The 27,437-nt window shown below is 26.9% G+C and overlaps 1 protein-coding gene across 1 annotated transcript in view; it reads right to left on the bottom strand.

The window, feature by feature from the left end:
• The window catches only part of LOC107438063 (proteasome activator complex subunit 4), a 73,552-nt gene that overhangs the window by 23,784 nt on the left and 22,331 nt on the right, over window positions 1-27,437 (bottom strand). The window contains exons 17-32 of the mRNA XM_043050390.2: window positions 27,263-27,400; window positions 25,499-25,720; window positions 23,474-23,631; window positions 22,119-22,211; window positions 21,331-21,386; window positions 19,692-19,754; window positions 18,228-18,283; window positions 17,177-17,275; window positions 16,733-16,795; window positions 16,552-16,647; window positions 15,132-15,260; window positions 10,270-10,461; window positions 9,193-9,326; window positions 7,655-7,708; window positions 5,217-5,346; window positions 2,901-3,151 (exon numbers count right to left, since the gene is read on the bottom strand). Of these exons, the coding sequence (XP_042906324.1) occupies window positions 2,901-3,151; window positions 5,217-5,346; window positions 7,655-7,708; window positions 9,193-9,326; window positions 10,270-10,461; window positions 15,132-15,260; window positions 16,552-16,647; window positions 16,733-16,795; window positions 17,177-17,275; window positions 18,228-18,283; window positions 19,692-19,754; window positions 21,331-21,386; window positions 22,119-22,211; window positions 23,474-23,631; window positions 25,499-25,720; window positions 27,263-27,400 (1,934 nt within the window). The remainder of the gene's footprint in view (window positions 1-2,900; window positions 3,152-5,216; window positions 5,347-7,654; window positions 7,709-9,192; window positions 9,327-10,269; window positions 10,462-15,131; window positions 15,261-16,551; window positions 16,648-16,732; window positions 16,796-17,176; window positions 17,276-18,227; window positions 18,284-19,691; window positions 19,755-21,330; window positions 21,387-22,118; window positions 22,212-23,473; window positions 23,632-25,498; window positions 25,721-27,262; window positions 27,401-27,437) is intronic.

Below are 27,437 nucleotides of genomic sequence, written 5' to 3' on the forward strand. Positions count from 1 at the left end.
AATTTCATTTTTTAGCAATATTTCTGGTAAATAGCGATTGCCTTTTGGGTTGAATGAAGTTTCCAATCTAATCAGATTAAAACCTATTTATAAATGTGAAACAAAGTTTTCGAAACAAAAATAAATAACAGGAACAAAAACTTTACAGAAAGAAAATTTTACAAATATTTATGTATCTTATTATTTTGATATTAAGAAAGAATTCCTTTTTGAAATATACAAATAAAATAGTATAAGAGAGTCATTTAAAAATTGTTGAGGATAAAATTCAATTATTACATCATATTACACATTTTGATAAATTTTGAAGGTCTTAAATGAGTGCCCTTTTAAAACTGTGCTTTTTAAGGGCCTTTTTCAGAGAGCCATGCCCTTTTTTATTCCGAGGGAGATCTCTGATTAGTACAGTAAACTTCGACCTAGTTTAAAAAATCTGGATATTTTTAAAATAAGATATTACAAGAGGCAAAATTTGAACCATGTATCTGAGGAATGATTAATTTCTTCCGTCTAAAACAAAATGGTCTTTTCTATCTGATTTTCAGCAGTAACTAAAACAGATTTTTTGAAATCCAAATGTTTAAAATAGTAAATTTCAACACTCAAATTTAAAAAAATCACCTTTATACATACTAGATTTGCAATAATTTTTACCTTAATAGTACCAAAGTTGGAAAAAATCGTAATTTTTTTAAAAATTTAAAAAGTAGGATTTGTTTGCTTAAAATTTTTTTAAAATTATATAATATTTTTTTAATTTAACTTAGAGCTTTTTTACAATTTTTTAGTATTTTCCTACTTAATTGTTACTACTTAATATTATTTAAAAACATCATTACTACATTAAAACATCGTTACTACTTATTTAACCCACTGATGGTTATGCATGTAAAAAGTCGCATTTTAACCTGCAGTCTTCTCTACATAGCAAAACCGATATTTCCATGTTAATGGATAGCGGAATAGTGTATAGGAGAGAAACATTCTCCCAATTTTGTCATTTCCTTAACCACCAGTAGGTTAAAAACAATATTACAGCCGAAATAGTTCATATTTCTTACAGTAATTAAAATAATTTGTTTATAACAAATTAAACTCTAAATAAACAAAATCATAGTTATTTTAGTTCAAGCTGAACACTCACTTGAATTTAAGAGATAGGAAAGCAATTTGTCAATTAGAACAATTTAGATTGCATAACATTATTGATGTTCTAAGAGGAACAAAGCTTTCTTCATTATTGATATTCTTTAATTACATATTTAATACATTTTAAAAGTTCTTGAATTTAAATAAACATAAAACTAAATGGGTGTGACAGAAATATGTTTATTAAACAGAAAATTATTTTGCATGCAGCTAATGGAAAATATATTTTTTAGTCCATTTTGCAATATAACCACTTAAATGTATCTTCCTTTCATTTTTTCTTTGCAAAAAACCTTCCTTATTAATGAAATTAGACTTCTAAAAAATCACGCCCTAAAGAATATATTTATTAATTATATATGAAAAAAAATTACACTAAAATAAATAACTTACAAAAAAAATCAGTATTGGTTTAAATCAATGATTTAAAAAAAAATAAAGTGATTTACTATGCGATTTAAATCAACTGATTTAAATCATTCCAACCCTGATAAATGCCTTTTTTATTTTATTACTCCTTTTTATTGACAGTTGTGATTATCTTTCACATGGTTCTTAGAATGGATTATTTTTAATCTTTCAATTTGCAGCCAAATCTTTCAACAAAAAATAAACACCTTTTAAGCACCCAAAAAATATTTTTAAACACTCTATACATTAACAAAATGCAAAATAACTTCCTAAGACTTTACAGGATCATGATAAAAATAACTAGTTTCAGACAAAGAACTATTTTCTTGATTATATTAGCCATTATAAAACGATCAAGAGATATTTTGGTAAGATATCAGAGAGAGGGTGGAAAATAAAGCCTGAAATTGAGAATATCTTACAAAATGCAGCAAAGCTGCACATGAGAGTGCAATAATCTCACAGAACCATGCTCAGCAGATGCACATGCAGACATGCAAGTAGGCACACATGCAGACTCGCAAGTATTTCATCAAACATGTAAAATGATTGACCCTTTCATACGCTATGGACCAACGGTGTGCCAAAATAGATTGTGTTTGAATGAATTGAGAAAGTGTTGAATAGAACAATGCGAAAACAACGTTTTTGCAAAAAAACGAGGCGAAAATAAAATAATAATGGGTAAATAAAAAAAGTCTCATTTCTGAAAAGGGAAAAAAATAAGCACTTTTTAAAAACACCCAATGAAAAAAGCGCCTTTACAGGCTTTTAAAAAAAAAATCGAAAACAAAAGCACCTTTAAGGACTTTTTTAAGATGATACGCACCATGTCTGATATTACAACATTTCAATTTCAACACCTTGCTTGCAGTTTAAAGTTGATTTAAGTAATTCTTTTCTGGTAAGAAAGTTGGAAAAGAAAGCGTACATTTTTCGTAGTAGTAGCATAGAAGTTTTCGGACATTAGGGGTCTGGGTTTTTGTGGATGTACTGAATATATTTTTCAACAAATTTCTGTTGTCTATTTTAATACTATTCTTTCGAAAAAAATAGGAATAACTATTATCATATAATTATCAGTAAGCCAAAGAAATGTGCAGAATAATTAATAACTGGGTATGAAATCAGTACCAGAATATTCTTTCTTTTATCATTAAAAAGCATAAATAAATATAATCGAATGACATTGTTATTAAAAGCTTCAAGCTGCCCTGAAGGTGAAAAAAAAAGTAATAGGAAGGAAAAACCTCGTGAGTTTTTAATTTGAAATTAAAAATCAAACTTTTATCTAATTTTATTGTTCTTATTGATCATAAAGTAAATTTAAAGAAGCTTACTTTGGCCATGAAACACACCCCCAGTGCGTTTTATGGACAAAATGTCTTGAATTCCATTTGTCTTCGGTATCAGGAAGATTTGAACTGTTATACATAAGCCAAAAATTTTCAGGCAATTGTCCATCAGCAGGTTTAGGCATTAAAGGATGAAAGCAAGGATTTTTAGGATTTTGAGTCAGAGGATCTATAGTGATTTTAGGATGCTCACGTCTAAGTTGTTTCAGGATGCAGGATACACTATGAATTGCACTCTGAAAAATATGAAATGTTTTTTTTTTAAAATAAACATTAAATTACAAAACCTTAATAACAAATATATAAAATGTGTATAAATTAAAAGTAGGGCCAAATGAGATTATTTTATTAAAATACTCAATTGATTAAATACTTTATTGTGTTAAAAAGATTATGTTGATGAACTTTTTATAGAGATCCTTTCAAACTATAGCCATATTTTATCCTTTCTCATGTACTTTTTGCTCTATGTCAGAATAAAACGTAATTACATCAATATACAAATAAAATTGTCAAAGAGTGGTGATACTAAGGTGTTTCGCTGAGGTGTAAAAAATGCTTAAATGGAAATTCAAGCTGTGAGGAGAAGAGGCAAAAAGGGATAAAATGTAAAAGAAGTTTAAGAATGATAAATTTGCTTAATTCCTTAAAAATATGAAATAAAATGTACCCAAATCATTGTATTAAAGGTTCTAAAATTTATNAGATATCCCAATCCAAGGCATTAATAAATGATGCGAATTTAACTAATTTGTTTTATAGAGTTAAGGAATCATTAGAAACTAAAATTGTTTGCGAAAAAATTGTAAAAAGTAAACAAACTTCAATTGAAAATTTTTTTAAACATGTATAAAAACTTAAAATGTTAATAAACAGTTTTTTTCTACATAAAATTTGATTTCCTCATTTTATTTTTTGGCCACCCCCTATAAGGGCCAATTTTCAATAGAACGGCTGGTGGCCCTTACCGAGAGGTTTCACTGTAGTTAAATTCTGATTTTGAGTGAAAACATATGCAAAGAAAAAAGTGTGAACATTTTTTTATGTTAAGCATAGAGATGTTGCTGCACTACAATTTTAACAGTTAAATGTAATTTTTTATTTAATTTTCAGTAATTAATTTTTTATTAATCTACATATTTGAAATAATATCTTTATAAATATTATTTATTTTTAAAATATGTTATCACAAGCAATTAAAGATCTACATCATGGAGCAAAGAATTTCTTATAAAACTAAAGATTTGTGGGAAGAGTAGTTACAGACCATGTCAACCGTCATCTATGAAAAGGTACCCCGACATAGAGTCGAGTTAACATGTCTTATATACTAGTGAATTGTAGTTGTAATTTTGTAGTGGTGGATACGCTACAGTACTCCCCCACCAGAATTATATCTGTGATAGAATTCGATGAATGGATACCACTAGTTGAATCATTGCTGTTTTTTTTTGTGCGAAACCGGGAGAGCTGTATTAAGTACAGTACTTTATGAGTGCTGAATGTGAGAGGTGTATTAACTTCACGGTCGTAGTCACTCCTGTGTTGCCTTTAGCAGTCGAGTGTATACAGGCCGGCGTTGTGGGTGTTTGAGAAGAGACTGAATAGCAACAGTGCGAGGAGGTGGATAAAGTCGAAGTCACAAGTAGCAAGTCAACTGTTCAATGTGGACCATCCAATGAAGTAGGCGTTACCGTCGATGTAGGTGTATTCATAACGAAGTGGGCATTACTGCCAAGGTAGGTGAGTTCGCATCACGTCCGGGTCACCATTGAAATATGCGAAGATAGCTCCTTCGAGATACTAATATTTTATTGAACATATTTACAAGTTGGTTTGATTTACAAGAAACATCATCACGGCAGGTGATGGGAGAAATTACTGACAGGCTGTCAAGTGCGTGCTGGTATTTATACAATTCTAAGAATATGACGTCAGAACTCTTAATTCAGTTCACTTCAAAAATAAGTAAAAACACAATTGATTAAAGACAAACAGATAACAATATGAAATAAACTTGATTTTACGATGAGCGGCGAACCCATCACCACAGATTTAAATGTTGATATTGTTTTCTCATAGGTGAATAATAATTATTGTATTTGATACTGAATTAATCATTATTATCGATATTGAACGCTATCTTTAGGTACTAGATGGTTTAGCCAAGAAAAGTTTCTGAAATATCTGATTTTTTATTTAATTTGTACATTGCCAAATTGATTTTTATTTTTTAAATTACAATTGAGTCAATCACAGAAAAAAGTAACAAATTATTATTTTTTTTTAAAATTGTCTTACTTTTCTAACAGCAAGGGTATCATGAACAAGTTGTCCAACAAATAACTCAACACCTTCTTTAGTAAAAGGAACATCATGACGGATCAGATACTCCAGCATTAGAAGAGCTAAATGGTTGTGCCTCCAATGCCTGAAAAAAAAATTTTAAATTATACTACCCATAATAATAATGTTTATTTTGATAGATATGTTTGTGAATATTAATGTTAATTTTATTTATGAAGCAGAAATACAGATTTTCATGAAAACATCTATCATAGAACTTAAAGAGGTAAGGAAATTTTTCTGCAGTATTACAAAAAAAAGAAAGAAAGCAGATAACATGGATAAGGCAACTAACAAAAGCCTTCAATTATTGAGAGAATTAAACATTTCAAAGGGCAGTGAACCGCTGAATAACTCGCTGATGATGACCATTCCTCATTATCTAGCCACAGTAGACTTCATTCCTCATTATCTAGCCACAGTAAACAAAGTCTACAAGCATAGGAATTTTCAAGCAGTCATAAACGAGAAGAAGTTTAAAATTTATATCATCTTTATCGGCATCAGCACAGTTTGAAAGATATTTGACAGTATTTTAAATTATATTTTAAAATCATAACACTACAAACAAAGTGATTAAATGAAGTAATAAAAACAGCAGATGTGAACTGGAAGGCATGAAACTTTTGAAAATGTTTGAGAAAATTTTCTTCCAATGGTAGATTGTAAATTATTAAAGATAAAAAGAAAATTTTTTATTTTTATTTATATTGAAGGTGATTCATAAGTTTATAACAATAGTAGTTTTAAGGTTATAAGGATGTTTGAAATAAAAATAAGGAAGTAATAATTTAGAGAAGCAATAAATTCAATTCAATGAATGATGAAGAATCAAGAAAAATGAATGCAAATATGATGTAAAAATGATATTGATCATAAGCACAAAATTATATCATTTGGATGTCACATCAATAAATATTTTTTAATCTTTTTGTTTTCGTATTTTTTTTTCTTTTCAAAGTTAGAAATAGCTGAATTCTAGTTTTAGAATCAATACTACAGACATATTCACTAGATGCAGTTGAGCATTTGGGAATTAAAAACCTTAAAGCTTTTAATGAACAAATGTAATGGTTCTAACAGAGACACAGAATTTCTTTTAATCCCAGCTGACTCATCGTATAGACTCCAGTCTTTAGCAGTTTCACAAAATTAAGATGTTATTGTAACACTAATATTTTTAAAGATTACAAATGTTGATTTCTGCCACTTATCTCTATTTTAATAACAATTTAGGAGTACACTAACTAGGTAAACATAAATAAAGGAAAAACTAAAAATAAGTATTTTAATTCATAGTCTATGAGGAGAATGATTAGCTCAAGAGTAACACTAATTTAAATTTAGATAGAGCTAGGGTTAAAACAATAAGTAGCAAGTCTGATTCTGAGGACACTAATACTATTAAAAGTCAGTTTTTTTTTTTAAAAAAAATGGCAAATTAGGAAGGGTTTTATAATAGACTAATTCATTGAAATTTTCAGGATAGGAAATAAAACTACACTATATAAAATGACTTATATAAAATGACTTATATAAAATTGCTAACATATTTTTAATTTTGCAAAAAACTAATAAATAAAGCAAATAAATACATAAAATAAATAAATAATTTAACACATCTTATAGATTTGGAGCTCGAAACTGAAAGTGACCTTATATTTTAAGAAAAATGCATCAATTTACATTTGGCAATACTTTTTGTTGCAATACATGTTGTTTTGTCTCTTACTACTTCCACAAGAAATGAATACTTATTAGGACTCTTGTATAATGGGGCTTGTATAATAAGGCTATATTTTTATTTTATTTTGACAGCCCGAATCTACTTGAGCCAACAATGAACCACAAAGGAACATATATTTCAAGACAGACTAATGAGTAGAAACAAAAAAAAAGTAAAGGCATGTGTAGCATGCAAGGATTTTAATTGCTTTTGCCAAAAGAACTGACACGAAATTTGACAAAAATAGAAGCCTTAAGCAAAACAGAAGCAAAACCTATTCACAAATTTATAGAAACATATTAAACTATTACATAATGGAGACCTTTAAGAAAAAAATTTTTTAGAAAGAATAATTGTTTTTAAAAAATAAAATAATAAATGCCTAATGGTTTTACATAAAGAATAGATCTTGGAAGTTCCAACGAAATAAATATAAATATCTAACTTTGCCTCATTCTTAAAAAAATAACTGGCTCTTAAACAATGGATGGAAAAGTTACCATTAATATTTAAAAAAAGTAAAAATATAATTATAAGATAGCACAAAAAAATATTTCAGATTTTCTTTTTTTTTTTGGATATTAATATAACACACTACACACATTTATTTTTTAAAACAATTATTTTATTGTTTTAAACCATACATTTTCAAAAAAATTATACTTACAAATTTCCATTTTTGACAAGATTTATTAAATCATTCACAAGTTTATAGTAAGACCTAACAGGAAAAAAATAAAATAAATTAAGCTATGACCACTTCTTTTATATTTTAAAATGAAACATTTTTGCAAAATTAAAAAGAAAAATACTCTCAAAAGTTCAAGTTAATTGGTAATAGTAAGTTTGAGTAAAAGCAAAAATTCACAAGATAATGAACGCAAAAATTTTTAAACACAGATGCTCAACCTATGGCCTATGAGCCACTTCTGGCCTTCTAAGTTTTTTAGATTGGTTCTTTAGCTTTTAATTGAAAAAGAAAAGTTTATAAGTTAAAAAAGATCATATAATGTGGTATATAAGAAATGTATGAGCTTAAACCGTCATCTACTTTCTCTTTTTGTGTATCCACAAGAAATTAGGACCAAACAACAAATAAAGCAAAAACAAGTTTGAAGTTTTAGCAGCAAAAAAAACAACTTTTATTTGTGAAGACATAATCATATAAGTAAAAAAATTTCCAAAATTTAATATTTATTAAAAAATTCAAAATAATAACTGATGGTGATATTTACTATACTAATAACTTCAGTTATGACTGTTTCCTAAACAATATTAAAAGTTAACTTTTGAGATAATTAAGAAAACTTTATTTTCAGATTTCTCTCTTTTATACACCTATAAATACTATGTTTGTACTTAATCCAGTGCCAAAATCTGTTTGGGTTAATTTAAATGAAATAATTATACATACATTTTTATCCACCATGAATAAGAAGTCTGTTAAGCATGGGTGAGTTACATATATTGCTTTGAATATATTGCTTTGAATTATATTTCTGAAAATACATGAAATACACTTTGCGTTTAGCAATAATAACAATTGAGTCAAAACTAGCTTATAACGATACGAAAAGACTGCAACATTTGCTCGTTATAATTGAGTGCGCATAATGAATGTGTTCATGAAAAATTCTGTAGAAGTTTATACATGTTTATTATATATGTCTTACTTAATTTATTTCTTGTTTCTGTACATTGCAAAAGAAGTTAGTTCAATTTGCTTTGAGCAGTCTTTATGACTCTTCGCTGTGTATCGTTATTTGGAAAACACTAATCGTCATTCAAACTTGGAAAATTATTTATGTTTTTCCAGGATTTACTATCACTAACTTTTAGTTGTTTTAGATATTTAAAAGGAACTTTTCGAAGCAGGGATTAGCTGAGCTAAAAAGGTGGAAATACAAAAAAAATTTATGAATCACAAAAATATTGCTCGTTAAAACCAAGGCTTGCTCATCAAAAGCAAGCTCTAGTTAACTTAACCAACTTAGTCTTTTTTATCTATTTGATCAATTCTAGTTCGGTAATCAGGCTTGTTATAAATTAGTTTTTATGTATAATGAATTTATGTAGGTTTCTAGTATGATACATTCTAGCTTTTTGTGGCCTGGTATTTAAAAAATGTAGAGCATCAATCTTATTTAAATCTTAGAGAAAACCCTCAAAAACTATTTATAAATTATAACAAACTAGACTACTTGCTTTTCTTTTTTCTCACAACGACAGGCCAACCCTTTGGAATACTGAGAAATCTCCTCATCAGTGAAATATGGTGAATCTGGTACAGGAGTGCTATTCCAAAAACATTTAGCTACGTTAATTGTAGAATCAGGAATCTGTGAAAGGCAAATTATTCCCAAAGAAAGATAAATATTTCAGATATGAAAAATATAACTAATTTTAAAATAAAATTGAAATAATGATGCAATAAAAGTCATACCCTTCAACAAAAAAAAGTTTAGTTTTTGAGAACATTTAAAATAATATTTAGTTATATTTGGAAAAAAAATAACCATTTATATGTACATATTAAGAATTTTCAATTACTATACACGGTTTTTCTTTTAAAATATTCAATAATGGACATTCAGCAACATAACAGAACATTTTCACTAAAAATTATAACAATTACATATTATCTAAAGAATCTTAAATGGTATTGCACATGAAGAAAAGATATACTTTGTGCCAGTATGCATAAACATTATTTTGTTTTTATGTAATCTGAAAAATTTGTAATGATAGAATCTAAAAATATTGAAGGATTAGTTTTTTTTCCTTCCTGTTATGAGCTAATATGATGTATCGAAAATAACCACAAATAGGATTTACATAAGTTTTTTATCTGAAAATAACAAGCATCAGTCATAATTTTAGAAACAGAATATGAATCAGCAGGGTTTGAAATTAATCATCAAAATTTGACTCTGACCACCATAAATTATTAGTGGTCCCCAAACCACTAAGCAAGTAGTAATCCCTGTAGTAATTTTTCATTAAAATTAACACCAAACGTACCATAACCAGTCAGAAGACTCGTTATTGTATGTTGTATGGTATAGTAAAATGTTGGTATGTTTAGTGTTAATTTTATAAACTTTTTTTCAAAAAAAAAAATCTAATAGAGACAAGTAAACGGTTCAGTAAAAATGTGTACAGATAGTAATATATTTTAGTTATTGGTCCTTTGGACTAAATTTTCTTTATTTCTACCCTAGATCTGAATACTAAGACATAATACATAAACATTTTAGTAAGCATATCAGAAGCTGTACTTACCACAAGCTTTATTTGATATGTTGTGAGATGTTTTTGTATGCTGGATTCCATTTTTTCCAGTAACCTAATGATGGAAGGTTTTTCGGAATGTTTTGCAGAAACTATGGTTGGCCAAAGGTCTGCCAATATCTCCCATGACTGTGCAGTTAACAAAGTGTTTTGTTTTTGACCCAAAACTAGATACAAAACTCCCTAAAAATTAAATAAATATTAATATAAATCAAGTTTTTGAAAAAAAAATTACTAACAATCATTTATATCTTGGATTATATTATACGTAAGTATAATGATGATAGTAGACAAAGGTGACAACTAAAATAAGATTTGAAAACGAAGTGGGAAGAATGGTTTAGTTCTATTTTTCACAAAAATGATGGTTGGGCCATCATGTGTTGCATTTTGAGGATTACTAAGTTCAGACCAATCAATAATGTGGAAAATCAGTTCTCCCTGAGAGTTATTACACTTTCAAGACGGGCCATGGTTCCTGTCCACACGCAGACAAGGCAAACAAAGAATCATAGGGAAGAAGGCGACGGGAGTTTGATTGAGGAAGTATTGATTGGTGAGGAATTTTAAGGAAAAGCGTTTTTTGTCCTACTTGACTTTCAAATTCTATTTTTTTTTTCAACACCAGAAACTGTAAATTTTGATTTAAACTTTTTGTGGGATGTAAATAAATACTTGTGATATTTATGTATATTTTTATTTTCACAATTTCAATCGAATGCTAGCTCCTGAATAATCCTTAACATTTAAATGAATTTTTTCGCAAAATCAGCTATCATGTACATAAACCATTTTTTCCCCTTGGTCTTCAATTGGAAAGATTTGTGTAACATATGTTATATACTCTTAAATGACGTGTAACACTTACCATTTTCCATAGACTTAAAAACAATACTGATATTCCTACATTGAAATTCGACCCGGTATCCACAATACTTAAAGTTATATTAAAAAAGAGATGCTCCTCTTGGAATTCCCTTCTGGGAAAATCCCAGATTTAATTATTGCAGTTTCACAGCGCGGACTGTATATGCGTTGTCATGTGTATTTTGAAATCGCTCTTTGTTAATGTTTGTTCCTTCATTGAGGACTATTCTTTAAAATTAAATAAAATACAAAAAATTAGCACTGGAGTTCAATCTTATTGAATTTTAACGGAAATATCTAAAGGAGCACCCTTAATGTAAAACAGCTATAAATATTATGGATACAATCTCTTAATTGAAAAATACAATTACTAAAAAAATTCCACTTATTGGTGAATTTATATATTAATAAATGAAGGTGCATTCATTTTTAACTTGTAAAATATTACTAAAAAAATATTAAAAAATCCTCATCGATATCCTTTTCTTTTTATTCTTCTCAATTAATCTAACTTAAAGCACAATCAAGATTTAAAACTATGCTTTAAGATTGATAAATATTAACAAAATATAAGTGCAAAAAAGAAATTTTTTGGTTGAAAATATACTACACATTTAAGCCCTCTTTGAAAATAGAGATCCAAGAAACATACATTTATACTCTGACAAAAAATTTCATAAAAAAATAACAATAAATAATGTTTTAGAACTCTGAAAAACATAATACAGTATTCAAACTATATCAAAAAACTTAGCTAAAAGGTTATGATACAATTTTCTTTTTTTTTTAACTTGCGATTATCATTAATTTGGTAATGCTGTTATTATGCCAGTCTCAATGCAAGCAATAAAATGCAAAGCAAAGCATTAAAGATACTCCCAAAATATATTTAAATAAATAATTTGTTTATTATTTAAAGAAAAAGTTTAGATGTTAGCACAGTAAGAAGATTTTGAGAGATAAATAAATAAAAACTGTTAAATTGTTGAAATATTTCATGTTAATTGAGACAAGGAAGAAAGTAATTCAGAAGAAAGCAAAAGCAGTTTGATAACACTTAAATTTCTTTCCTTTGCTTTTATTTCAATGTTTTTAGAAAAAAATTAGGTTCTTTAAAAGTTTTATTAAAAACATTATACACATACGCATGGTATTTACTCTCTACCAAAGAAGCCCAAGGGCAAAATTCTGAGGATTGCTCTCCTTAAAATGCCACTTTCCTATAAAATATTATGAGAAATAATTTGATTAATAAAATTTCTCATAAAATTGAATATTATTATAAGGTGAATAAATAATACAATTGGGATGCAGTATTCTATGCGAAGAACTACTTGAAGATTAATGATAATTATATAACAAAATCCAGATTCTTAATAATTTCATTGAAAGATGATGCCGATTTAAAATTACAACACTGTGACTCACAGTGAAATATTTAAAAGCGTTTTTATATTAAAAATTACATCTATTTTGATATTAACCCATTCCTTGAAAATAATTTAAACTCATCAGTCCTACTTAAAGGAATACCATTGGTTCCAGTCAACTATATTGAAATAAGTGTTTTATTCTATTATAAGGGGAGTGCATAAGTACGTATTAAATTCTATGCTTTTACTAACTTTAACATTGAAATATGTAATATACACAAAATACTTTGAAAAAATAAAGCCATTTTAATGATCAATAAACAATTATAACTAGAACTATCAGTATTAATATAAAATATAAATGACATTAAAATTTATATAACAATAAACCAATTATTATGTAAAATATAGTATGTGTACTATAAGGCTATTTATTTTCTACCAAGAGTCACTGTTTTGACACACATTTAATTTAACATTTCTCTATTTCTTAACTTTTTACTTTCTAAATGGTGACTCATTTACTATATGACAACCATCCGTTAACTATATTACTGTTAATTCCAACACTGGTTTGAAGCTAAAATGGATAGAAAGTCTCTATTGAAATGACCAGGTATTTTATTAACTTTTTAACTGAAAAAAGGAACTTACATTCTAGCTAGTAAAACATTTTTTTTGGCAACCATAAATAGTTATTTATATGAAGAAATTCAACATTTCTCCAATATGAAATAATTTTGTTCCACCAAATTTTCTTCGTTTAAGCCAATTTAGTCAATTTTCCAATATACAATTAAGTGGGGTTGACTGTATAACTATCTGAACAGAATTTCTACCCATTGAAACTGGCAATGAAAATTTTACATGGAAGATGATACCATATTTCTAATAATCATGATCAACTAAAGAAACAATAATATAAATGTTTGAAACACAACAGCAAACTTCACCATAAATAATTCATCAAATATAATCCTGACTTTTGCCAATTTTAAGAAGTCAACTGTGTTATTTAATACTTAACATCTTCAAAGACAGCAAACATTACATTTTATCACTAATCTTTATTTTTAAGAGAATTTCCTTTAAACTATATAAATTTCTCGGACACAAATAAAGAAAATATAAAAACAAGTGTGCTTTTAATCAGTAATCTAAGTCAAATAATTAACTACAGTGTAGCACTATTTTAATTTTATCAAATATTATAAATATTTATCACTCTACAAAAAACTAACCATTTAATTACAAATATATTTTCATAAATGCATTGTCAAATATTCTTCACACAATAATGTAATAGATTTTATATTATTGTGGTATTTTTAATTTAAAATTAATGAAAAAAAAATGAATTTTGAAACCACTTTTTACTTTCTAGAATTACACATACTGCTAGTATTATAATATAAGAAATTTTTTTTTATCAATAAAGAATCAATAAAGCACTTGTGATTAATCCCGATTAGTGATGGTGAATGAATCTTTTTAGATACAATTGGTATGTATATTGTTAAATACATAAGGTTATTTTTGTGCAATATCTTTAATGTTTATTAACAACTGATGCTACTTAAGTATTGTTGGATATGAATGTAATTCAAGTGGTAAATTTTCCAAAATAAAAATACAATAAGAAAAATTTGCATATCAACTGATAAAATACTTTTTAATGTTAAAATGTTCATATTTTTAAAAGCATTATTTTTCAAAACGAAACCAAACTCTAAAGTCTTCTAATCATCATAGTTAGTGCATATGGAGCCTATTCAATACTTATAATACATTTATACTGTTCATTGCGCACATGAAAAATTCTAGGAAAATTCTATTTTTATAGAATTGAACCCTACTTTTAAAAGAAAATTTTGAGCATATATAACTGTTCAGGCAAAAATAATAAGTGTCTATTAATTTAAAGGAAAAATAATTAGTTGATAAAAAATATGACTATGAACCTGCCTACACTACATTAGCAAGGTAGAACATAATAAATTGAATGTAAGCAATAATTTTTAACTGAGCTTCCATTATCTACATACTAAATCTACCTCTTTGTTTCTTAGAAATATGCAAAAGATTCAAGTTCAAAAATCATTTTCATTTGCTATGCATTTTTCGATTCAAATGAACAAAAAATTTATAAATCAAAAATGAATACCTTGTTTCTCAATATTTACCCTTATATCTTTTTGCTCCTTGCAGCTCTTAAAAAAGTTTTTTCTAAGGTGGAGTCATATTTACTTACCAATAAAATTAACAGATAACTCTGAAAAATTATTTTAAACATAAGGGTTCCTTTTTGTGTAGCAGTGAGGGTTAAAATTTGCAGCAGCATTAATAGAAACACTTTTTAAGACTGATTTACATATTTTATTCAACTGCCAAATTTTACTGGAGGATGTACAAGAGGTGTGTTGAAGATACTGTCAATTAATTCTTTTAACTTGGCTCGATTTTTTCCTTTTTTTTAAAGTAGAGGTGCATAAACTTATATGATTTCTAAAATGCAAACTAACTGGTCACCAAAAACAGGTAGTTAATTTTATAAAACATTTAACTAAATTGAAATAACTAAAAAAATAAAACAAAGGAAATAGAATTTTTTACCTTATATTCTTCATGGAATTGTGTAGGATCTCTTTTTAAATTCTCTAAAATTTGTTTAAAAACAACTTTTGCTGAACTATGATGGATTGAAAAGCAATTATGAAGGACCGATTGGGCTTTACTTCGTACCTACAGAAGAAAATAAAACAAAAATAGATTAATAATTCAGGTTTTATTAGCAAAATAAGATTAAACAAAATTCACTACTTCTAATTAGTTTTTATATTTGATGATGACTTACAAAAAAAGAAAATAATTAGTGTGTATTCCCCTTACAAAATTTGAAAATATCGCTCATAATATTAGAATTAAAAAAAATATTCCAAACTCAGTTTAAAAAATTACATTATTATTATTTTTTGAAGTTGATGCTTCTGTTACTTTAAATTAGTAACATGTATATTTGCTATTATTAAAAGTATCTTGCAGAAAGATATTAGTACTCGAGAGGTTTGTCGCAGAAAGCCCGAAAAAATTCTGCTACAGGGTCATTTTTTATTATAATGAAAACTCTTAATAAATACAAGATAAACAAGGGAAAAGGGTAGTTTACCCACCCTTCAGAAAAATGTGCATTAATATTATTTAACTGAAGTCAGGATGGTTCCACTCAAAAAACTCCCTGAATTCAAAACTTCCCTGACTTTTTCAAGTATATTAGGTAAATTTGAATGAAAATCCATACCATATTTTACCCCTACCATGCTATTTTTCATCAAAAAACTTTGAATTCTTATTTTATTTGTAATATAAAATATTAGATTTCGTGGGCAAAAACACATAATAGAGTGAGAAAGGAAACTAAAAGGTGTAATTTAATAAAATAATTGAAATAGATGTTAGAATTATTTAAATTGAATCTCAATAACTGATTACTGTTATTGACATTGTAAGACTGGTTATTTTCCAAGTATGACATAGGGATTTTCCAGGGTTTTTTTTAATAACAAATTGCTATTCCCTGCTTTTCCCTACTTTTTAAAGTTAAATTAAAATTCCCTGATAATTCCAGATTTTCCTTGTGATCCCTGATCCATGTGAGCCTTATACAGCATTAAAAGGAATTTAGAATTTTAAAGAATATAAAGGAACATTGAATTAAAAAGAAAAGTCATGCTTTTAGAAATTTAAATGTTCCTGTAGTTAAGCAAGATACAACTTTAAATAAATGCATTACTTATTTATAATAAACATACATTTGTGACATAAAATTATTTGTAATGACTCATTTTCATTTGTAGAGACCAATATTTCCTATTTTACTACACTGCTTTAAGTAAAGGTTAATTTTTATATTTACATTCTTCACAGTTCATTAGTATTTTATAATTTAATTTAACATTTCCTAAATTTACTAAATAATAAGTTTCTAAAGAATATCTTAAAACCCTTTCTTGTATTTTATTCGTTAGTAACTTACTTCTGCATAATGACTAGTAGATAACTTCATTAAATCCTCCATTATCATTTTATGGGTAGCAGAGAAAAATAGTCTATATCTCTCAGACACACGAAACTAAAACAAGAAAATTTTAATACATTTTTAAATAAATCAGAAAAAAAAATCAATTATCTACTACAAATAAAAAAATATTCAGTACCTCATGTGCTAAATGAACTCTATCAATCAAAAGAGAACGTATGTGTTTTTTCTGACCGTGAAGCTAAAATAGAAATATTTATTATAAATTCATATATACACAAAACTATTTTTTGAAATTAAGCTATGAATTATTACAAAATTCAGAATTAGACAATTTACTAATAAAAATAAAATTTTATAAAAGAAAACAAAAGAAAAAATATATGACATATTTATACATAATAAATATATAAATATACAACAATAATTGAAGACTAAAAATGAAAATACTTAAAGTACCAAAAAATCAAAACCTGGAAGGATGATACGTAAAACCCAAAATATAATTACCCCTTGGGTTTTTCTTTTTTCAACTTTCAGCGTTTTCCATCTTTAGTCGTCAGTTTATAAAATACAGAAGTCATTCACCATTAAAATATTAAAAAAAAGTTTGTTAACATACTTTGTTTTCCAGGGCATTTTTCACAGCACGAAATCCTTTTGCTCGAGAATCATACTCTTCTTTTTCAAGACCCCAATTAAATATCAGAGCATTGTAAATCTAAATATAAAAAAAGATTGAATTTATTATAAAGTAGCTGACAAATTTAATAATTAAAACAAGTAAATTTAAATTAGCCATTTAATTACATAAATTTCAAATTTATACTAATAACACAAGTTTACATAGGTTTCACACTGTGAAAAGTTATAGAGACACTTATAAAACACAAAAATAAATTAGTTTGAAGGTAATGTATTAAATATAAACTGAGTGTTCTATATTAACAGCCATTAATGTATATTTTTAGAATCCTTGTCAAAAATAAAGACAAAAAAGGAGATTGCAAATTAATATTTAAATAAAGAAAAAGAAAGATGCAATCAAAATATGACAACTTATTATTGAGAAAAATGTGTGTACAAAAAATCAAACTCCATTTGATTGCAAAAGAAAAAAGAGGTGTTGAAAAATGATTATTTATTATCTTCAAATTTTAATGTGCAACAAAACAGGTTTTGATATTTAGTTAACTTCTCTTTATTCATGTTCATTAGCACATATTTGTTTATTTTATTTTGCACTTCATTAACATGGCGAATATTTAAAAAAAATCAATATGGAACATACTGTATAATGTGAACAGCAATATCATTACAGAAAAACATTGTCTTTTTTGTTGTTTTATAAAGACCTACTATATCACTATCCGCTTTTTTTTTTGTTGCCTTAGCCAAATGTAAGATAAAGGTAACTCAGATAAAGCTAATTTATAATAATAGACAATTAATGGATGGGAAATTTATCTAATGTAATGTATACCAATCTTGATAACTGGAATCCTTAGTCCTCTTGGTGTAAAAATAATATAGATTCAACCATACTAAATTTTAATGGGGTGAGTAATGGGTCTGATTTGATTCAATGCAAAAGAAGAGTTATAGTAAATGAATTTAAAAGAAAATTTTATGAGATTAATTCTAATTGTTAAGTTAACATACTTAACACTTACCTTTATTATACTAAAAAGAGACTTGGTATCATCTTCACAATATTCCAATATATGACCTATTAAATATAACATCCATTTTAAATATCATAATTACATTACGAAAAACCATTATTTTATATATACAATATATATATATATATATATGTAAACTAAAAGTAATAAGTACACATAATTTGTCTGTNTATATATATATTAGGGGTACACAAACTTTTAGAGTAAAGGGCCACTTGCACAGCAGGTTGACTAACGAAGGGATGCACGAATATTTAGTTATGTTGGTGGCTGAATGATGAATTTCATCTTAAAATTGGTGTTCTGAACAATAAATAATATTTTCATCAGTAAACTTCATAACATATTTTCCGAAAATTAAATATTTTTAATTATTAAAATTCATTTAATAAAAAAAAACTAATATTTTTTTTTGTCTTTTTATTAATAATTGATTCATCTATCTATCTATCTATATGTATATATAATTGAGGAAAAGAGATACTATAAACTCTTACAAAAAAAGAAACTATAATACTCATAGAATAAATGTGCAACAAAAATTACATACATCGTTATTTTAATGAGTAATATAAATTTGAACTAAATATTTTAACTAAAAAAATTTTAAAGATTAAATAAATTTTAATCAAAAATTAAAACTTAACTAGTATAGTACATATTAAGATTCAATGTTTTGTGAAGAGAAATTTAAAAAATTCAATTCTTTTTTTTAATTTTTCAAAAAAAAAAAATATTGTGTTTAGAAGCTTTTGTGGGCTGCACATCAACAGTCGGCGGGCTGCATATAGCCCTCGGACCGCAGGTTGTGCATCCCTAATATATATATATAAAGAATAGAATAATTCAATACTTCACTTCCATTTAAAAAGAAAATGTTATTAGTGCTTGAAAAAAATAAGTTTAAAGAATTTTGCTTTATACAGAATAATTTAGTCTGGTATTTTTAGCCAACAACTTACATTACTTTTTCTCAAGTTGAAAAAAATGGACCAAATAATATTAAATATGAAAAAGAATATTTTAATATCATGTCAAATAACACAATTGATGAATTAATTTCAATTAAAGTATTTAGAAAGTACTTAGGGATTGCTAATTACTTTTTGAAAAAGGTAAAACGAAAACACTTTTCTGCTTTTACTACCAGTGTGAAAAAACTGAAAGATTATGTTCATGGTGTAGTGCCTATCCCATTCACATAACATTTTTTTTTTCAGATTATTTTCACAGATAGAAAAAATGGAAATAATTTTCTTTTTAGCTTTCTTGAAAAGAAGTTAGAAAGAGTGAAGCTTTTTCTGCATTTTTGGGTTTATTTAACTTATAAAAATTTTAAATGAGGTACATTTTTCTTGCAGTTTCCATCACAAATAATGATTCAAATTTTCTTAAAAAATAAATAATTACACAAAACAGTAAATGAAAAAAAAGATTTTTTTTCCAACTCACCTAAAAGCTTATTTATAGTTTCACATATAAGCAGGCGCACATTTTGATTATGAAAAGATATATCTGAAAAGAATTTGAATACGAAACATAAACAAATGCATTAAAACATAAAAATCAGTTGAAATCTCTACCTTTCAAATTTATTTATATATTTTGATCAGAATTGACAAATAAAAACAAAAAAAAAATTAGATTATAAATAGTGTAAAAATATCAGAAAAAAGAAAGAAAGAAAAGGGAGTTTAAATAAAACTATCCTGAAAATTTGTTTGCCAAAATAGTAAGAAAATTCAATTTTTTTTTCATGACTGTAATTTTTTTAAAACTCTAAATTTAAAATATGCTTGTGTTTGGTTCAATTTAAACTTTCATTACTGCAGCTATTTTTTGTAATTAGAATCAATATTAGTTTTTTGTTCCTTACTTAAAAAATTTAAAAAAAGAAAAAAATACAAGTGCAAACTATTTTGTTGTGGCAGAGAATTACACATCATACTATAAATAATGCTATAAGGCCCTGTGGTACAATTTTTTTAGGCTTTCTGCGACAAACCTCTCTAGCACTAATATCTTTCTGAGAGATACTTTTAATATTAACTAATATATATGTTATTAATTAAATTTAAAGTAACAGAAACGTTGCATTTACGAAGAAAAGCCTATTTGGATATAATAAAATTGTATGTATTTTTTTAAAAATGAATATGTAATATTTTTTATTCTCATATCATGGGCGATATTCTCACATTTTGTAAGAGGATAGCATACTTGTTATTTCTTTTTTCGCACTTTGTAAATCATTATCACATATAAAAAAAATAATCATTACAAATCGTAAAATCAGTGAAAGAAAGGAAAACCAAAATTGTTTTAATTTTTCCCAAAAGGGAATTTAAAAAAATCATGAGCGTGTAAAGGTATCTCTTGAGTATAATTGTGGAGAAAAATATATTTCAACCATTTCTACAAAAAATAAATTTTTTGCTTCAATATTTTTTATTTTTCATTCTTCTCAAATAAGAATCGAAAAATTTAAAGCATTTCTTTACCTTCCGATGTGCGAGAAAGGAATCTTTTAAAAATAATTTTAGAGAAAAAATAATTTGAAAATTTTTGCCAGGAAGAAAACCACATTTTTTTACTTTCTAAAGGGAAATTCTTTCTGCAAGAACTCTATAACGTTCAGCGACAATGTCGCCGTGATTCTGCCACGAGGCTGTAAGGTTGGATTCGACCCCAAGTATATAAGCAAATTCTGTCAGAGCAAAAAAATTAAATGAACTAAACAACAAACTAAATAAGCATGCTGCATGAAATTTTTTAAACATTGATATATTTTTGATAATCTTATTCTAAAAAATAAGATTATCAAAGCGATTTGATCTTCCATCTAAAATTTCAGAAAAAAAAAAACATTTACTAAAAATTGTTATTTAGCGTGACAGCTAAAACAAAACTAATAATTTGTCAAATGTTAAACAAAAAATTGAAAGATACAAAAACAACTTTCAAAACTGGACAAATAAAATATTAACAAGTCTTTTATATTATTTTAAGCAATGCTGGGTACATTTATGGGCTTTAAGCATTGAATTGAACTTAAATTTTACAAGAATGAAAATACTGCAGTGATTTTTACCTCTGAATCCACAATTAAGAGCAAATGGTTGTACTGGCGGTAGTGTTGTTTCTCGTCTAAAAGAAAATGTAAAAGTATTCCAGTTAATGTTTTTTTCCCAACAAACTTTAAACATTTAACTCAAAATATAGTGACTTTTTAAGAATAAATAATTTTTTTCGTACAAATCTGTTTCAAGTGTTTTAAACTTTAATATCAATTAACTTTATGAATTTATTTAGTGTTTATGTAACATCTGTAGTTGGCTGGAAAGTTCACTATTTTTTCCAAATTTAATTACTTTATATTTTGTTTTCAGTCCACTAAATGCCTGGCAAAAGGAAGATTATTTACACTAAAAAATTTATGCATAACAGAATTTATAAAATATATGAACAGTAATAAAATAAGAAATCTCAATACAGATGAACATTGAATTAGTGATTCCAACCAAGACTATAAATTAAGTAAAACGAAAAAAGATTCCAAAAATAAAACGAAATTAGATTTTAAAAAAAATATTTATTAATGTTGCATCAAATAATTAATTTGACCAAACATAAACTTGCTGATTTGGATAAGTTTATTCCAATCAGCGATTCAATAAAGTTGGTTCAAATCATTTAGATTTAAATCCATTGAACAAAATATATTTCAATTTAAATAGTTCAAACATTCAAAAAAAATCTTTTTAACTTAATAAAACCAACATTATTGTATTATTGTTTTAAAAAATATCGAAAAAAAACTATAGCTATTGGGTTTTAATAAAAAAAACTTTTAAAAAATTCAATTTGCTTTATACTTACAGATCTAATTGAGGTTCATCCCACAATGGAAGACAACTCGCTGATCCAATTAGACTCTTCAATACAATAGTCAGCGAACAATGAGCTTCATCCCTACACAGAAATTAGTATAATCAACAACTTATTACACTCCTTGTAATTAAAATTAGCGTATCAAGCTCATATTTTCGACCTTTGCCAACTTGGTAGGTGTGACAGGCTAAAACACTATTTTTATTTACACAACAGTTAAGGAGTATTTTTAACTCATAACTGTATACAGTAGAGAACCAGTTATCCGGAAATCAGAAAACCAAAAAACCGGAACGAAATTTAATAAATTTTCCCGCCATTTTTCAAAAAAAAATTTTTTCCTCATAAGATTTTAGNAAAAAACATCTTTTTGTAGCGATTCAGAAAACCGGAAAAATCAGTTATCCAGAATAGCGATGGTCCCGATCGTTCCGGATAACGGGTTCTGTACTGTATACTATATATTTTTTTAGTTGGGTTTAACAATAAAAAACATCTTTTTGTAGCGATTCAGAAAACCGGAAAAATCAGTTATCTGGATAATCGGTTCCCTACTGTATTACTATAATTATAATACAAGGAAATGTTATAATTAGAAAATTAAAGAGAGATTTGTGGATTCCACAGTATCGAGTAACCTTGAAACACCTATTTACAAAGACAATAATACAATCACACTTCCAGCATATGACCCTCTTGACCTACAAGAGACTCTAAAAGATTAGAATAAGGATTTTTTAATATGTATTACAAACTATACACTTAATAATAGAATTTTAGAGGATTATTGAGCTATACAGTACAGAATTTTGAAAATTTCAAATGTCAAAACTAGCATTATTTCAATCAAATGTTGTTTTACTGATGGAAAATTAAAATGTAGTTAGAAACTTGAAAAATAACAGCATTAGACCAAAATTAAAAAAAAAGTTTTCCAAATATTATCAATGTGCCTTCATTTAGTTGTACTCAGCACAGTTTGATGACAACATAGAGGAATCTGAAAGTAGAGATTCGTATGTTGCATTTTGCTCTCTTCATCTACGTCTAATATCATCCCTATTTGCGAAAAAATACTGTTCCAGATCATTTTAAATTTCTTTTTGCGAGGATTATGTCTCGATAACCAAAAGTAGGTATTGCAATTTGAAAATTTTGAATTCTGCAACTGAAATCTATGTTAGTGCAGCTGAATGTTTTTACTATTATTCTTACATGCACACCTCATAATACTCATCAGTAAAATTTTTTAAATTTGTATTCGATTAAATAAAATGCTTGGGTTACATGTTGGTAAAGTTATATATTTAAGGAGTTTAGTTGCTAAATAATGTCAGATATACCTTGATAAATCAATTTCTTTATTTGCCCATTTTTGCAATTTTTTTAATTCTTTTAACATAAATTGTTCCAATAGAGATCTGGCAGCTTCAAGTTCTTCATCAGAAGGTGTATGACGTACCATCTCTAACTTGTGAATGTTTCCAGCAATACCCCAATCCTAACAGAAGAAAGAAACGACATTAACTTTACAATCTGAAAAGCAAACCAAAATTTATAAATTTTTGATAAATTAGTAGGATTTTATTCCTAATACCTAACATGTGATTGCAGGAAGAAGAAATTATCTACATTTTTTTTCTCAATGCAGTTTTTTTAATTTTTTTAAAAATCTTTTTGTACATAGAAGATAAATAGCAACTGTCACTTTTATGTATACATAAAATATCTATACATTGAAAAAAATAGCATTTACTTCTTTTTTCACACTTAGCGAGTTGTTGTGGATAAATAAAAAAGATCATAACAGTGAAATCCACAGCAAAAACTGAAAAAATGAACGATAAAACCTAGTGTTTTACAACGAAATCCTACGAACCAGGCGCATCAAAAGGGGTTAAGTGAATGTATTTGAAACCAACATTGAAGAATGAAACCAACACTATAGTACGTCTGTTTTGTGGCATTATTTGTGCTTTTTTCATACTGTTAAGCTTTATTCATATGCCGCTCTTTTAATTGAATTCAATAACATTTCCATAAAAACATTAAGAGAACATTAAAAAAATTAAAGATGTAAAAATACATAAGATAGATAAAATTTGTTTTAGATATGGCAAAATAATTATCTTCCTTATCAAGATAAAAATAGTAATTATTGATATTATAGCAACATAGCAAACTTACCATTTAAAATTTCTTATCAAAATAAAGAGATTATAAATTATAATATATATAATGCTTTGACATTTTCCCTTAACAAACATTTTCTACTCAAAAAGGACTTTTGAATATTACTCCACACAGTTCAATACTTTCACACATACATTTTTAATAACAAATATTTTTAATAAAATTTCTTTAATGTCGATAATTATAAAATGATTTTAATAATTAAACTTTATTTCAAAAGAAAAATAAATTTAAAACAAGGTCTGAAAAAATAAAATACCTAAACAGTGATAGTTTTATGATGCAATACCCACACACTACACATACAGCTGTTTAAATGTATTCAAACGCAAAACAAATCTAATGCACAAACTTTCATAAAAACTGAACCCTCACATACAGGTGGTCTGCTGATTTAATAATATACCAGTGGGTATTAGCAAACCTTGATATTTTTAGAATTTATATTAATTATATTATTAAAAAACTTCATATTCATTTTAAAAAATTATTAATTTTCTATTATTTAACTTTTGGTATATCTCCTAAGACGCCCGGTGGCTGAGTGGTGGTGGATCGCGCTCCTGTGCCACAGGTCCTGGGTTCGATCCTCGGGCCGGGCAGGGTTGACTCAGCCTTTCATCCCTTCAGTGGGTTGATAAATGAGTACCAAGCATGCTTGGGAGCTAAACACTGGGGGTTTTGCGTTCGGCTGACCACCTAACTGGAACATATGCTTCTGCATCCCAGAGCCCAAGGTCAAGAAAACTGAAATGGGCACAGTAGGCCTTGGCCCTCTATGGGCTGTCGTGCCACTGAGTTTAGTTTTTATATCTCCTAAGCAAACAGAAATGTTACACATGATAGAAGAAACAATCTAAAAGAAAATGTTTTTCATTGGTACAGAAAAAAGAAAATACAAATACAGGCTTTGAGGAGAACTCCTCCAGACTAAAAGTCTGGGGCTGTCTGCTGCTTTGGTAACAAGCAAAGAGCACATTTCTAATGGTTGAAAGAAGGTGTCGATTGGTTTACTCACGATGACATATGCTAAGATTAAGACAAAACTATTCACCCCACACCTCTATTCGAAGTAGCCTTTTCTCGTAACAATAGTACCCGTCAGGACGCGAGACAGGTGTCTGGAGAAATTCTCCTGAAAGCTGCTCTATATCAATTTTAAATTATTTATCTACCTCCAAATAACGATGTATTTCTTCTGGACCATAACGAGACCAAGGGTTGGACACACTGCATGTATTCAGAGGATAGATGGTTAAATATGATTTTAAAGTGTGAGAGAGTAAAGAACATGCTAAACTATAACCTTCTTTGCACTTCAAATTTAAAGTTCTTTCTAGGACTTTCACAATGTTGCTATGATACTGATGAACATGCTTACCATCACTTCGAACAATCTAAAGAGCAAAAATTCAATAAACAATTAGTATATTATTATATAATATGTGACTAATGTATCAATATGAAAATTAGAAATCTGAAAACAATAACTATAATCTAAAACTAAAGATGACAGGAGACACTCAACTAAAGATTCACTAGGTCAGAAATATGTCATGAAAGATATATCAATCACAAAGCGAAGAAGAAAAAAAAAGTCAATCAATCAAATGAAAAGTGTATTATTAAAATTTCATGAAGTTTACAAAAACTACAAAAAAATAACTGAAAATAAACAGTAATATCTTTAAATATTGTGTTTGTTAAAACTCTCTTGAGAATCCCGCAAAATAAAAACTGCCCCACTTACTTTTACAATATTAAAAATTAAATCATAAGGCTGTTTTTATGTCTTGACATTTTTATTTTATATGCCACTTATATTTAAGTAACAAGAATTGAAGTAAGCCTATCGTTTGACTTTACATCTGTTGACCAGGTTTTCAATGTCTTAATAGCAAATTTTCAAATTTTTCATCCCAGGATTAGGAGGCTGCCCATAAAACGTGTCGCATATTTTTCTTCTTTTTTTTTCTCTTTTTATTAAAAATATTTTTGACCTTTCTTCCCTCTTTTGTCACAAAGTGTTACACTTCACCATACCTGTCAATACTTGTCACAAGGCACACTATATAATCATATGCCAGCAGTTCAGAAACAAAAAACATATTATAGATCTATTTCAAATTTTACATTTAAACTATATTTTTATGTTATTAATGAAACTAAAATGATTAGATAAGTATTTATTGTGATGAAAAAGGGGAAAAAATTATTTAAAAAAATAATATAACAATTTTCTTATGTCAGTCTTAATGAATATTCTTATTTTAGTCAAAATAGGAAACATCACATTTCTTATTTCTTCCTCCCCATTCTCACTTGTCACAATTCCAATGAACCCCCTTTAAATCTGATATCATTTAAGGAACAGTCCCAAAAGGGCAACAAAAAAGATGCAATAAATTAATATATTAAATTAATATAAATATTTAAATAATAAATTAATATTTTTTAATTATTACAATTCCACAGTAACATTACAAAAAAGTAACAAAGTTTTGTATTAAAACAACAAAAATATGAAACATCAAAAAGCCATAACTGAAATTTTATAGAGAAACCTTTAAAGAAGAGAAACAATGATCATTGAATAAAAATCAATGATTTTAGCTTAATTTTACTAATTTCGATAAATATATTGTACTATTATTATATTATTTTTTTTAAAAAACGTTTTTAAGAAAAACATGCAACTAAACTACTTAACAAGCATTTCTGTTTTTCAGACTCAGCCTTCACCACAGGTTTTTGTCAGTATTTAACAGTTTCAACCAGTTTTTTATGTCAAAAAACTACACTAATTAAAAGCCAGTTATAGAAGATAAAACACATATTTTTAACAGCGAAATAAGCAAAGCAGATACTGTTACAAATGCATGCAACAAGTTAACGTTATAGTTCTCTTTATAAGACAAATAAAGGAATGTAAATCATACCTCAGACAATATTAACAAACTAAAAAGAAGTTCGTCATCCAACTTTTCTTCATTTATAATGTCATCAGCTTCAGTTAAAGCTAAGACTAGTTTAGAGAAATGAGGCAAAAATAATTTCAACCCCAATTCAGGATTTATCTAAAAATAGAGATAAACAAATACGTAAGACAGTCAT

This window comes from Parasteatoda tepidariorum, chromosome 9 (assembly GCF_043381705.1).
Source record: "Parasteatoda tepidariorum isolate YZ-2023 chromosome 9, CAS_Ptep_4.0, whole genome shotgun sequence".
Taxonomy (NCBI): Eukaryota; Metazoa; Arthropoda; class Arachnida; order Araneae; family Theridiidae; genus Parasteatoda; species Parasteatoda tepidariorum.